Genomic DNA, 15,056 nt, shown 5'->3' with positions numbered 1-15,056 from the left:
GGGTACAGGGGGTGCAGGCTGCATCTTGTGACATGCACGGGGGAGGGGGTGATAACAGTATTGGCCAAGTCCCTAGCAAAGTTGTGATGTACTTCCCACCCAGTGAACCTGCAGCAGATTGTGCTGTACATCAAAATGACACAGTTTTCCACTGTCTGTTTCCTGGGGTCTCCTTTCTGTCTTTTTTTAAATTGTGAGCTCTTTTGGGAGGCGAATTATTTTCTTTTTGTCCTTTTCTGTTTTTGATGCTGCTGTTGATGATGATGATAAATAAAACATCAACTGCAGCTTACTGAAATAACACCATCAGATCTGCAAAACACGGTGCTTTTAGGGACATCGTACATACTGCGCTGATACCTAGTTGATATTATTACTGTTATTTATAACAATCATAATATATCAGCCTCCTAATTGTCTGTGGCTTTGGTCAGAGAGAAAATTCCTTCTTATAGGAAGGTCTTGAGTTTCAAGGAAAGTGAATGGCTGGAAGGAGGTCCTTTGGTTATTAGTCCCACAAACAGAGAACTCATGGAACTCTTGCAATGGAAGAATTGTGAAATAGCAGTTCCCCAAGAGGGGGTTCTTCCTCCTCTCACCCACACTCATCCTGCTGTCCTTGTACAGATCTCACAAGCTGCTTGAATCAATCCACAGAGGCTTCATCTGCCATGGCTGCAGCCTCACCATCCATGGATGTGAAAGAGGAACTCAAGTGTTCCATCTGCTTGGACTTCCTGACACAGCCGGTGTCCGTGGACTGTGGCCACAACTTCTGCAGGGGCTGCATCTCCCAGTACTGTGAGACATGGGAAGACCTGGGGGAAGATCCTGGGGACTTGGTGTGTCCCCTTTGCAAAGCCAGAATCAAGAAAGGGAATTTCCGGCCAAACTGGCAACTGGCAAATGTAGCAGAAAAAATTAAACATCTATCACTTAACCTGAGAAAAGAGGATTTATGTGAGAGACACCAGGAAAAACTCAACCTGTTCTGCAAAGAAGATCAGGAATTGGTGTGTGTGGGCTGTGAGCGATCCCCAGAACATCAGTCTCATACGTTCCTGCTTTTGGAAGAGGCTGCCAAGGAATGCAAGGTACACAAACCTCCAGGGTCAATCATTGGGTGTCAATGCACCCAATGCACTCCAATCATCATTGGGTGTCACATGCAGCTTGTTTCTGAGGCCCAGTCATTGAGGGAAGGCTTGTGACCTTGAGCCTTACAGCAGGGTTTGCCCACTCCAGGATATGATACTGCTCTAGAAGCAGGGCCCCTGAAGTCAGGGTTGGACACAAGGGAAGGGTGAAGCATATTCTTTCCCTTCTCCATCTCTGGAAGGTCTAAACACAAACTGCAGTTGGGTCTAAAAATCTATGGGCAGCCCAATCCTATCTTGCACTGGCATGGGAAAGCCGTATCCAGAGTGGGGTTGGAGCTGCCTGTGGTTCAGCTCAGGGCAAGGGGAGTTCATTCCCCTTACCCAAGTAACTCTGCAGCAGTCCCCATGGCAGTCCCACCTAGAGAGGTGGTGCAGATCTGAGCAACCCGGAGCTGCTCCGGGTCACCTGGGACTGGAGTTAGGATCCAATACAGGTGCTGAATCCTGCCCCCACCCCCTGCTCAGCTGTGGCCTGCCTGTTGCTCACCCTCCCAGAACACCTTCTTCATGCCCTTCTCCCCAACCCCTGCGCGGGACAGTCGCAGACCTACCTGTCTTCAGGTGCAATGGTGCTGGAGGCAGCCTCCGAAGGCCAGCGCATTTCTCTGTGCCGGCCTCCCAACTACTGAGAAGACATGAATGTGCCTTATGGCACTTTTGTGACCCCTTTGGGCCAGCACAATGGACTTGTGCCAACCCGTGTTCTTATAAGGATTGCATCCTTAGTCTCTTTGTGCTCATGTAAGATACCCTTGTAAGATATGGAGTGCAGAGCCCTATCTGGAAGGAACTGAGATGTGGGGCAAGGAAATACAGCACCTGCCTTCTCATTCCTATGAAGAGTTCAAATGCACCTTTATATAGTAATCACCCCCCCCCCCCAATAAACCAAATAGAAACTTCTTTTCTTTTTGCTTCAGGGCCAATTCTGTAGCTACCTGGAAATTTTGAGGAGGGAGAAAATGCGAATTCAGCTAAATAAACTAGGAACAGAAAAGGAAAGTGAAGACCTGCTTGTAAGTGTTCCTATTATATTAGAAGTGAACAGCTCCTAGAACCAAATCTGTAAACATGCAGCATGAACTGCAGAAGAGTCAAAATAGCCTGGTGTCTCAAAAAATGTTCATGGAAGACCATTCTAAAGGTGGAGTCTTGTCTGTTTTGTGCTGCTCAGTTTATTTGATCCCTGCAAGAAGTCAGAAGTGCCTTCCTTGCAGGGCTGGCCCTCTAATGGGTCCCAGTGAGACCTCAGCTTCATACGAGCAGCCCAATCCTATACTGGGACAGACTGCACAGCGCACAGTTACTGACACAGTATCGGGTGGGAACCAAGCTGGTGGGAACTTACCTCCTTGGCTGCCTCCTGATCCCCAATGGAGTCTTGAGGAGCCTTCTGGGGGCAAGTCTGGGCTGGAATAGGGATTCTGGCAGGGCCCATGAGAGGGGGGTAGAGGGAATAATTTTTACCTGGGCCCAGGATCATAAAGGGGGCCAGGAGCCAAAGGAGAGTGCTTCCTGGGGCATTTGGTGGGCCGCTGTGAGATACAGGAAGCTGGACTAGATGGGCCTATGGCCTGATCCAGTGGGGCTGTTCTTATGTTCTTATGAGAGGGCCCAAAAATTTCCTGGGACCTTACATAGTCTGATCTCACCCAGACTTGCTGCCCACAAGGTATGCTGGGGGTGCTACCACAAGCACATGGTGTCAGCTGCTGCATTGGGCTGAGGAATGCATACATGACACTCCTTAACACAGTGGGCGGAAACTGGCCTGCTACAGTAGCTCTCTGGCATGTAGATCCACTTGCCATAAAGGGGTGTGTAGGAGCTCAGGGACACAGTTGCAGGGCTACAGCAGCTGCAGAAGTATATTTTGGTGCAAACGGGACACGCTCCATTCTAGTGTGAGCCTAAATATGATGATGCTAATTTTCTGCAATGACTTTCTAAATTTAAAAGATTTTTGGAGAGATGTAGAAGTGTGTTTAGTTTTCTGTAAACTGCCTTTGTTGTACAGGTGGTTAGACCTGGGCTCCACAATGGGAGGCTTGGTAGATCTGGGGTCCAAAGACTTTTCTGTCTGTCACTACCTTCCCCCTGCTTTGTTTTGCCCTCTCCTCCCCAAAGAAACTTTTACTCCCTGATAGAACTCTTCTCAGCGGCCCTGAGTTCTGACGTTGGTATATATGTCATATATACAGTATATATGTTATATATACAATTTGGTATATATGTGATCTGTCCCAGATTTACCCCTGCCCCAGCCTGACCCCTGCTTTCCACCCCTAGCACCAGCAGAACTCCGTTGGTGGCTGATCTGTGGGGCACTGTCCATGGTGTATGGTCTTCTGAACCCTACTGCAATGGTGCATGGGTAGGATTGGACCGTAGGAGGACCAATTCACTTGCCTGTTACATGGTAGTGGTGATTATCTGGTGATGAAGGAAATCCTTGCCTCCCTCCAGCTCCTTCAGAGTCTCCTCCTGCCATGTTTCTGACTAGATTTCCCACCACCTTCCTGCAAAGGCTGACAATATTCCTGGTATTTTCTCTCCCTTTCTCCTCTTTCCATCTGCTTGTTTCAGGGCCAAATAAAAGAAAAGAAGACAAGGACAGTGGCTGCTTTCAATCAACTACACCAGTTTCTGGAAGAACAGAAGATGTTTCTCCTTTCACAGATGGAATTGCTGGAGAAGGAAATTGAAGCCAGAAGAAAGGAGCACATGACCAGACTGATGGAGGACATGTCTGTTGTTGAATTTCTCATCCAGCAGATGGAGGAGAAATGCCAGCAGTCAACAAGTGAACTCCTGCAGGTGAGAGCGTGGCAGAAATAGCCCAGGGGAAGGAAACTAACTACTCTAAGCTTCCTAAGCAAGAATGTAGAACTTAGGGCCCAATCCAAAGGGGGGCTTGGGCAGATGCAAGTCCCTTGCACCAGCCTCGGAGTGTCTCTGAGGGGAGATACGCTGGTGCACAGATGTGCGGTGGCCTCCTCTTGTCGACATGTGCCCCAGAGGACAGGTGAGTTGCATTAGCCAAGCTCAGCTTGATGCAGGAGTCGGGGGGGGGGGGGGTGTTGGGAAGGTAGGGGTGGCAGGGAGTCATTTTGGGCTGGGAGGAGGGAGGGCAGTAGGCGTTCCCAGGGTTAAGTGGAGGGGAGCAGGAGGCGGGGCCAGGATCTGGCAGTTATGCTGGATCCTGACCCTGTTGCCACACAGCATGGCATGGTTCTGGGCTGCTTGGATTTGCGCCAACTTGTCAGGTAGACCTATTGGGGCCACTGCAGCATGACACAGGGTAAGGGGAAAGGTGTCCCCTTACCTTGGGCTGCGCTGCTTTTGGCCCTAAACTTGTGCTTTATGCAGTGCAGGCCTGCTGGCCTGCCTGCTTCCAGCACATTAGGATTGCGCTCTCAGTGAGTGGTGCTGCTAAAGGCAGCCAAGAAAAATAGGACCACCCAAGAAAAAGAAAAAAATAAATTAGTTATTTTACTTTACTTGACCTGGAGGTTCGAAAGACCATAGAATCTGTTCTCATGTTCACTTCCTGACCATTGGTTTGCCCCCTAACTCTGTTCAATTCCATCCTGCTATCTTCAAGCCCCACTAGTGGGCTTCTGTGAGTGTCCAGTGTAGCCTCATTTTTCACTGTCTGGTTGGATGTTCAGGAAGATTCAGGGCATCTGGAACGCATACCCTGGAAGCCCCAAGCCTGATAATGGAGGGCAGTCTCTGCCTGGCATGCCCCCGTCTCCCTCTGAGTAGCACAAGAGTGAATGGGAAGCCGTGCTCTGGTCTCCTGGTCAACAAAGGATTCACAAGGGGGGGATATCCAACTGAGCAAGGGAAAGGGACATGAAAGTGGACCAATGTAGTCTCCATCCTCTAGCAAAAGATTCTGGAATCTTCCTCCCTTCTCATGGTTTCAACAACAGCAAGAGAAGCTTCTGCGAAGTCCTCCCCTCCTGTTCTAAGCTGATGGGGATTCCAGGCTGTGGGCAGAGGTCCAGGCCGGTAGCTGGATGTGCAAATAATAATAATAATAATAATAATAATAATAATAATAATAATAATAATAATAATAATAATAATAATAATAATAATAATAATGGAGCACAGAGACTGACACAGAATGAATGGATCAGGAGAAGTACAAGTAAAATAAAATATTTCTTTCCTCAACATGTAATTGATCTGTGGAACTCCACGCCACAGGATATGGTGATGGCACCTGGCCTAGATACCTTGAAAAGGGGATTGGACTAATTTATAGAGGAAAATTCAACCCAGGTTACAACCTATAATGGGTATATATGCTGAGGGATGCAGTGGATACACTGGCCGGCCTCTGTCACCGCTTGCTGGCAGCTCACATTTGCGTCTGCTGTAGAGTGCCTTATGCTACATTAGTTCCGGCAGTGTAAGGGCGCCTTATCTAAACTGTTGAACTTTTGAATGAACCCATCTGCATTGTGTTGAAACAGCAAAACTTTGCTAGCTGATTTCATTCTCTCAGGAAATTTTAGCTCCACTTTATAGAGCTACGTCCTGAGTTCTTGCGTGGAGCATGCAAGTCAGATCCCTGGCAACTGAACACTGGAAGACCAGTGAGCACTACTATACAGGGTCTGAGAAGACTGACTTACCTATTGCAGGAGTTGAGTTCTCTCTCTCTCTTTTCTTTTCAGGATATTAGGACCACGCAGAGGTACGTAGATCCCATTCATTTTGCTTCTTGCTTCCTGATATGGGGAAGGGTCTGTGAGGGGCTTCTGGGGAGAGAGTGTAGGACTCCCCACCCTCCAGTGTTCCACTTGGGACCTCTCTTTGGAACATTCTTTCTGCAGTGCAGCCAGACCACTGTCTCCTTCCCTCAGTCACATGTTGCCTCAAGGTGCTTCTGTACTTGCTTTCTACTCATTTTCATTATCATAGCTAGAGAAGCCTCCTTTCCGAAGCACCCCCAGTTTACCCTTACCTCTGTCTCCAGGATTTCTACTCTTTTCTTCTGCTCCATGTTGTCTTTTTATTTCAGTCAGTAATTCCAGATAGGATGGATTTGGGAATCAGATTTTTTTTTTTCCCCCCCCACATCCAGGTATATGGTGATGGAAGAGTTTGATCCTGTGGCTTTTTCTCCTGAGCTGGCCTGCAGAATCAGGAGACTCTATGATGTAAAACCCCTTCTGGAGGGTGTCATGAAGCAATTCTCAGGTATGATGTGCAAGGAAGCACATGATGGATGGAGTTGGACAGGATTTTGCCATGGTGCAGGGGGCTGAAAGGAAAGGAGTGGGGGAGAAAGTCATAGAAAATGGGCTCAACAATATTCAGTGAGTGGAAAATGCTGTTGGGAAATGGGTGCCGTGCCATCTTCAAGATACTGCGGGGGGGGGGCAGCCTATTGCCCAGGAAACAGGTGACTTAGAGGCTCCCTTTCTCAGACTTTGACTTTGTCCCCATTGACCTGTGGAAATGTGTCCCTGCTTGGCTTTTTCTTTCCCTTTCACTCTCTCTCCTCCTGATCTTCCAACATGCAAGACTGCACTGCAATTTCCCTACAAACCAGACAATACTAGAGTTTTTAATTGACCATTTTAACCCATTTTTGCCTGGCCCACAGGAGTACCCATCTGGCCCCTGTTGCGTACAGGGAGAAATGGCTTAGCACGAGCAAGATTGAAACTAAATGACAACGTTTATCAAAATGGAATAATTTCCTTACATAATTCTACAGTGTTTCTTTTCTTCTACCTCAGCAAAGTCCTCCTCACTTGTTTTTTCTTCTTCCAATAATGCACGGGTATCCAAGAACTGGCTTTCATGATCTCCCTCATTATTATGTGATGATTTTGAAACAAAGCTCAAGTGGAATAAACTTGCCTGGCCTTAATAATAATAATAATAATAATAATAATAATAATAATAATAATAATAATAATAATAATATCGTTGTTGGCAACCTTCAGTCTTGAAAGACTCACTCTGAAAGGTGGTTCTGGAACAGCGTCTAGTGTGGCTGAAAAGGCCAATTCGGGAGTGACAATCCCTTCCACACTGGGAGCAAGTGCAGTCTGTCCCTGGTCTGTCTCCCTGGCTATGGGCCTTCCTTCTTTGCCTCTTAGCCTCAGACTGTTGGCAAAGTGTCTCTTCAAACTGGGAAAGGCCATGCTGCACAGCCTGCCTCCAAGCGGGCCGCTCAGAGGCCAGGGTTTCCCACCTGTTGAGGTCCACTCCTAAGGCCTTCAGATCCCTCTTGCAGATGTCCTTGTATTGCAGCTGTGGTCTACCTGTAGGGCACTTTCCTTGCATGAGTTCTCCATAGAGGAGATCCTTTGGGATCCGGCAATAATAATAATAATAATAATAATAATAATAATAATAATAATAATAATAATACAGGTATTTATAAACCGCCTTTCTTGGTTGTCAGATTTCTCCTCAGACTTACATTCAAGGCGGTTTACGTAGGCAGGCTGTACTAAGTCCCTGTAGGCATTTTTACAATTGAAGAAGGTTCTGTCTTTCAACAACCACAACATTTCAGATGGATCTTTTATGATCTGGTATCACATTCTGGCCTCCAGTTTCCTCCCACGCAGGCTGACGAGCAACTCCTTCATATCTCACTTGAAGGGCAGCCAAAGAGCAGGTGGAATAACTTGGCTCGGCTTGTCAGCTGCTTCAAGGTCTCACCATTCACGGTGCCGGTGGCCTCGAACTGGCGACCTTTGGATGTTATCTTCAGGCAAACGGAGGCTCTACCCTCTAGACCAGATCTCCTCCTTTTACCCCCCCTTTCCCCCCTCTTTTTTTCTCATTTGTGCTCCAGACTTATATTTATACTTCATTCTGTTAAGTTCACCTTCAAACATGCCAAAAAGACATGTTGACTTGATCCAAAGCTACACGTTCTAGAACTCAACTAAACTAGAATAAGGGGTGGAGCTGGCTAGTGGGGCCTGGGAATTCTGTGAACTGAACTGGGTGTTCTGCTGGAGCCTAGCACTTCTGGTCTGAAGGTGCAAGTTTCACTTTCCCATGTTTGAATTGTATTAATACATGTTGGTGCTTATGGAGAAGACCTGGGCTGCATTTCCACTATAGCTTTAATCCACTCTCAGTGTACTTCTATTCCCCCAATACATTCTGGGGGGATTGTAGTTTGCTAAAGAATCGGAGAGCTGTTAAACGTATTGGGGCAGTGTTTCTCAAACTGTGTGTCGGGACCCACTAGGTGGTCCCCATTTCAGGTGGGTCCCCAATCACTTAAATATTATATTTTTCATATATTAGACTTCTTGCTACCATGGTATGTGACTGCATTTGGGGAAATGCTACACATCTGTACTTTTAACAACTACTATGTATGTTTTTAACAATGACCGTAAATGGGACTTACTCCTGGGTAAGTATGGGTAGGATTGCAGCCTAGGATTGCAAAAAAATTTATTGCTTGTTGATGTCACTTCTGGTCATGACATCACTTCCAGTGGGTCCTGACAGATTCTCATTCTAAAATGTGGGTCCTGGTGTTAAATGTGTGAGAACCACTGTATTGGGGGAACAGAAGCGCAATGAAAGTGGATCAGAGCTGTAGTGCTGGATAGGCTGAGATTAAGGCATTCAAATTTATTTTGTGATAAATCTGTTTTGTACTGTATTGTTTTGTCATAGCCCAGGCCCATTGGAAGCCTGGGCCTCTGGGATTTTGTCCCCCCTTCCCCCATCTCTTCAGGCCTGCATGCAAAGGAAATAGCTTAGAATAGGATTCTAAGATGCTTTTTTTGTGTACAGCCCAAGAGACAAACCACAAGGGAGACCTGTTGCCATTATACACAGCTGTAGATTTCCCAGTAACATCTAGTTGGCCGTTTTGGGAAAAAGAACAAGGTGAACCCTTGGCCTGATCTGCAGGGCTCTGATGTTCTCAAAAGGATGTCAAAGCCATTACATAAGCTACCACTGCTCAGAACCTCTGGATCCTTGCAAGGTCTCTCACTCATGCGTCCACCAAATCCTAGTCCCCTTCCCAGACCTGATCCCACAGTGTGGGTCTGTACCACCTGTTGGTTCCTTCTTCTCTAGCTCTGTCAGCTTAGGAAAGAACCCTTGTTCTCTCTGATTTTTGTGTGAGGTGTGAGTCTGATGGGGGGGCAGTCCCAGATGTTTACTCTGCATAAGGGAACATTTGTTTCCTTACTTGGGACTAAGCTTTCACAGCACAGAAGAGTCTACTCAGACCTGCCATAGTGAATTTGCTAGCTCAGGTCTGCGTAGACCCACACCAGATTGGGTCTGGGAAAGGTGCAAGGATTTGGCAAACGCATGGGTGGGGAGACCTGGGCAGACTCTAACTTGACACAACACACAGGAGGGTTGTAACACTAAGACAAAGTAACAGCCTTCTTTGTAATGCAATTATACAGATGTTGTGACTTGTTGGGTTGAACCAGAATGTCTGTCTCAGTGAAAATGAGTAAAATGCAAACTGTAAATCATGTCTCCTTTTTCAATGGATACAGGCAAGCTTGTTGTTGTTGTTGTTAACTTTATTTTTACCCCGCCTTTCTTCCTGGAGGGACTCAAGGCGGCTTACAAACAAGGTTAAAACAAATTAAAAAACATAATTTAAAAACAGATAAAAACATGATAAACGATGATGAACAGGAGACACACTGAAAGTTCACATTCATGGAGAGGATACAAAAATGCAAATATCAAACAGGAGGTGTATGGACATTTCCATGTTGGCAACCTTCAGTCTCAAAAGACTATGGTATCGCGCTCTGAATGATGGTCCTGGAACAGCGTCTAGTGTGGCTGAAAAGGCCAATTCGGGAGTGACAATCCCTTCCACACTGGGAGCAAGTGCAGTCTGTCCCTGGTCTGTCTCCCTGGCCTTCCTTCTTTGCCTCTTAGCCTCAGATTGTTGGCCAAGTGTTGGCCATACCATACCTTTAGCAAGGTATGGACATTTGACAACATTATATTGGTAGCAGGAAGTTGTGTAAATAGAATTATTGTCTCTCCTCAGGGTGTGTGACTTGAGATGGCTAAGAGTTCAAGATAGGGTTTGAAGGCTTGACCTCAGTTTTAGAGGCTTGACCTGAGTTTTAGGGAAGTGTGTCCAGAGTTCATATTGTCCAGTATGAAGCATATGGATTCACAATGAAATAGTCGATATTGCAAAGCTGGCCATAGTTGATTTAGTTCTTTTGCATCATTCTTCACAGAAGAGCTCAGGCAGTTTACACTGCATGAGCAGGCCCTCCTCACTGAAGAATTAAGTCAAATAGAGGTTTCCAAACATACTGACAAATCAAAGACGAACAAGTCACAGAACCCAGCTGGAAACCAACCAAGAGATCTTAAGGAACACAAGGATGAAGATGCTGATCTTCTGACTAAAATACGCAACTTGACTCTTAAAAAAATGTTTAAAAAAGGAAGGAGGAGGGACCCTGAGAATAACAGACAGGTCAGCCTAGTGTTTGCTCCAGGTAAGTTGGTGGAAAACCTAATCAAAGACAAAAGCTTGAAACATTTAGGGCACCCTTCGTTTAACTTCTCTCATTTACTCACAACACCAGAGTGCGATTAACTCTCCCTTTGTTGCGAGCTGCTGTGCTCAGGCTGCTGGGACTCCGCTCCGATATCTGCTGCTGCTGGAGCTCCGCCGAAGGCGTGGCACGCAGATAGCTGCCCAGTTGTAATTGTGCCTATCTCCCAAGGTCGGAGCGCTCTCTGCTCCCGGCGAGAAAGAAGGACTCGAAGGCAGATGTTCTCCACCACACTCCTCCTTTACTATATACAAATATTTACAGCCCAGATAGTACATACAGTACACGATTCTCAATACAACGGACGTAGCCTTCGGCTCAACACTACTCTGCATCTCCCACACCTTTGCTTGCCCCTGCTGGAACTTATACTTCTTGCAACCAATGAGAGTGCAGGTAATACTGCACAGTCATGCTGACTATGCAGGCTGTCACACACACACACACTCACATTTGTCACCTGATGCACATCACCCGATGTTGCATCAGCTCCAAGTTCCCAGGGTGCTGTGCTGGCTTGCCTTGGCCAAGGCTTCAGGCCTGTTACTATGCAGCCAGTAAATTACACGTTGATACCGGGGATCAACCCTTGACACCCTTAGGTCTCATCCACCAGGAAGAGAGCTCCCTTCTCTAAAGGTTTTTATCCTCTTCACTAATGAACTCAACCATTCTCACCTGAATCCTTTACCCCTCAGGAGCCCCAGCTGACACTACCAAAGTAAGAAAAAATAAGAACCAGTATGAAAGAACAGTTTCATGACATTCCCCCATTAGATTCCCCTTTCCTCTCCCAAGGGTGACAGCATCTATGCTGGCTGGCAAAGGGAGAAAAATTGGAATCTACCAATCCCAATTGTTCTCAGCATCAATAATAATTTCCAAAGTATACTGGGCAAAGAATTTCTGGCTGGGGAACCCTCCCAAGAAAGAGCATCAATGATAATATTATCCTTTCCAACAGCATGTTCTATCTCATAATCTTGTAAGATTAAACTCCATCTCATCAAATTCCAATTAACCCCCTTAGAGATCTGAAGCCACTGCAACAGTGCGTAGTAAGTTAGCAACAAAAACTTCTTCCCCCAAAGATAGGGCCACAATTTCTCTACAGTGCACACAACACTGGATTTAATATTGTGTGGCTGTAATCCTAACCAACTTCCCAGCGCTGACATAAGGGCAATGCAACTCCAAGGTAAGGGAACAAATATGGCCTTACCTTGAAGAGGCCTCCATGACTGCCCCCCAACTGCTAAATGCAGCACATGTCCCACTGGCACAGCTATGCCAGTGCTGGAAAGTTGGTTAGGATTGTGCCCCAAGTGGATTCCCTCTTTGTCAGCTTCTTACTAAGATAAACCACAGGTCAGTATAAGCCCGGGTTGGGATAGCGCCCTAATTCTGACTAGTCTATAAAAGAGTTTGACTGCACTACGGTTTTATCTTCACTTTGCAGTTTTGTTAGCAAGTTCACAAAAGAGTTCTGTCTTGCAGGTTTGGGAGCCTCCTATAACTATAGTACTGTTGGTCAGCTGATTATCTGGATCATGTTGAAGTCCTCTTTTGTTAACTTGTTAATTGAAGATCTTGATAAACTCTGTTTCTCATTCCTTCTCATCTGAGTCTCATTGAAGTAACTGGGAACCACTACTCTTAAAGGGAGTAGGAGAGAAGAATTAAAGAGAACCCAATAAATAGCTTATGTTGCAAGGAAGAGGGATTTAGCCCAGGAAATCCCTCTAGCACAGTGATTTTCAACCTTTTTCATCTCACAGCACACTGACAAGGCACTAAAATTGTCACAGTACACCATCAATTTTTTTTACAATTGACAAGGCACACCCATTGACAGGAGGGGCTCACATCCCCCAGAGGCCCTGCTAACAAATGACCCTCCCCCCGACTCTTGCAGCACACCTGCAGACCATCCGCGGCACACCAGTGTGCCACGGCACAGTGGTTGAAAATGGCTGCTCTAGTGATTCTGGTTCTTCAGCTGGTAGCTACCTAGGGGGTATTGCCCCCCCCCCAGGAACCTGACAGGAATGGCAACAGGGTACGGGTTGTCTTCACTCTCCCACAAGCATCTGGTTGGGCATAATGAGATACAGAAAGCTGGACTAGATGGGCCCTTGGCCTGATCCAGAAGGGCAGGATGAAAATATCTCAGATAAAGAAAACATGGGTGAAAGGCTGAGGAGGAGGATTTTCCTGTTTCTGGCTCCAGACGACAGTCTCCCGGCTGATTCTGCTTTTCTTCTCTTTCCTCCTCTCCCTCCGCTCCAACAGCAAATGTGACTCTGGATCCAGACACGGCTCACCCCGAACTCATCTTGTCAGAGGATCGCAAAAGTGTGAGAGCAAAAGACAAACGACAATACCTGCCTGACAATCCTGAGAGATTTGACTTTTGGCCTTTTGTGCTGGGTTGTGAGGGCTTCACAGGACACAGACACTTCTGGGACGTTACTGTGGGAAGTGAGGAACCATGGGCTGTGGGGGTTACCAGAAAGTCTGTGAGGAGAAAGGGCATGTTTGATGTTAGTCCTGAGGAAGGGATCTGGGCTGTGATGAAGTGGAGAGGTGCGTACATTATTCACAACCCCCCTTTTAACACTATACCCTCTAGCCAGGAGCTCAAGAGGATCCGAGTGATGCTCAACTATGATGAAGGGCAGGTTGCCTTTTCCGATGCTGATACAGGCGTCCATCTCTATACTTACTCAGGAGCCTCGTTCTGTGGAGAGACCCTCCTCCCCTTCTTCCACGTGTCTCTTCAAGCCCGCCTGACACTCTCCCCCTGAGGCAGTGCCACAGTCTTCTTCACAGGTTTTTCTCTCCAGACCAGAATGATTAAAAAGAAAGTAATGAAGAGCCATGTAGCAGCTGGAGCCTTTGAAAAGGCCTCTAAACTCTTTCAGTCAAAACTCAGTCACATCAAATCTGTTTTTCCCTCTGTGACCCAGAATTCCCTCATCCTCCTTCAACTTATTTCTTGAAGAGACAATCACACATTCGAGGCAACAAATAATACCATCATCTAATTTATTCTGAGGCAGAAATGGGCGTTCCATAGGCAGGCCCATCCTTTGGGGAGGGCACCCGGGGTGGCCGTCCTGGGCCCTGCACTTGGAGGGCCCCCCACAGAACGCTCACCTCATTCCTTGTCTCCCTGTGTCACTGCCACAAGTAAGCGTCATGGTGAGAAACTGCTTCAGAAGTGGCTATAGAAGCTCATGGGAAGGCTGGGGCTGGTCTGTGCTCTCTTCTGTAGTGGAGCACTGGGGGCCGGGTTGAGTCCCAGATAAGGAGGACCAATCTTTTGCATGTCTACACAGACATAAGTTCCAGTTATTTCAATGGAAATTACTCCCAGGTAAGTGTGTATAGGATGGAGCCTTTTAGGCAAGGAAGATAGCAGACTGAGTTTTGCCCTATGGTAATAAAATATGTGCTCTGTCATCTCTTATGACCTTTACATATCAGTACGCATTGAGGACACCCACAGATGGCATCCTGGGTGCGGTGAAGGATGGGAGTCTAATCTACTTGCATGAAGTGTGGGAGTAGGTGGGCAGGGAGGGTGTCTGCTGAGAGTACAGTTTTATTTATACAGGTATTTTTTTATATATATACAGGTATTTCTATACCGCCTTTCTTGGTCCTCAGATTTCTCCTCAGACTTAATTCAAGGCGTTTTACGTAGGCAGGCTATTTAAATCCCCGTAGGGATTTTTACAATTGAAAGAAGGTTCTATCTTTATGGGAGACTGTCTGCATACTGCTATGGCCTCTCTTCCCTTCCCTTCAGTCCTGTTGCCTGCAGCCTCCTCTGGTCTTATATTTTCCAAATGAGAGAAAACTCTTCTAAGAGGCTAAGCACAGAGTTGTGCATGGGGAGGGTGGGGAGTGCAAAGTACTTCAGTTTCCTGGCTGTTGCTGAGGTTTATAAAAAGTGCTGCTTTAAAATAGTATTTTGCACACATCATAAGAACATAAGAACATAAGAACAGCCCCACTGGATCAGGCCATAGGCCCATCTAGTCCAGCTTCCTGTATTTCACAGCGGCCCACCAAATGCCCCAGGGAGCACACCAGATAACAAGAGACCTCATCTTGGTGCCCTCTCCTACATCTGGCATTCTGACTTAACCCATTCCTAAAATCAGGAGGTTGCGCATACACATCATGGCTTGTACCCCATAATGGATTTTTCCTCCAGAAACTCGTCCAATCCCCTTTTAAAGGCGTCTAGGCTAGACGCAAGCACCATATCCTGTGGCAAGGAGTTCCACAGACCAACCACACGCTGAGTAAAGAAATATTT

At 46.7% G+C, this 15,056-nt stretch overlaps 1 protein-coding gene across 1 annotated transcript; it reads left to right on the top strand.

Annotated features, from left to right (window-relative positions):
* The first annotated feature begins 671 nt into the window (after positions 1 to 671).
* LOC136639114 (tripartite motif-containing protein 10-like) lies at positions 672 to 13,533 on the top strand. The gene is made up of 7 exons (XM_066613133.1): positions 672 to 1,094; positions 2,081 to 2,176; positions 3,747 to 3,977; positions 5,852 to 5,871; positions 6,262 to 6,377; positions 12,642 to 12,728; positions 13,019 to 13,533. The coding sequence occupies exons 1-7, from the start codon at positions 672 to 674 to the stop codon at positions 13,531 to 13,533; spliced, it is 1,488 nt and encodes a 495-aa protein (XP_066469230.1).
* The last annotated feature ends 1,523 nt before the right edge of the window (positions 13,534 to 15,056 follow it).

The sequence above is a fragment of the Tiliqua scincoides genome, chromosome 2, assembly GCF_035046505.1.
Source record: "Tiliqua scincoides isolate rTilSci1 chromosome 2, rTilSci1.hap2, whole genome shotgun sequence".
NCBI lineage: Eukaryota > Metazoa > Chordata > Lepidosauria > Squamata > Scincidae > Tiliqua > Tiliqua scincoides.
The sequence above is the reverse complement of the archived record's forward strand: the minus strand, read 5'-3'. Positions and strand labels throughout refer to the sequence as shown.

Excerpts from the sequence above, each read along its gene's own strand:
- LOC136639114 (XM_066613133.1), top strand. The coding sequence starts at position 672 with ATGGCTGCAGCCTCACCATCCATGGATGTGAAAGAGGAACTCAAGTGT. Across the intron at positions 3,978-5,851 it reads CAACAAGTGAACTCCTGCAG|GATATTAGGACCACGCAGAG; the intron begins GTGAGAGCGTGG and ends TTTTCTTTTCAG. Across the intron at positions 12,729-13,018 it reads TGATTCTGGTTCTTCAGCTG|CAAATGTGACTCTGGATCCA; the intron begins GTAGCTACCTAG and ends CCGCTCCAACAG.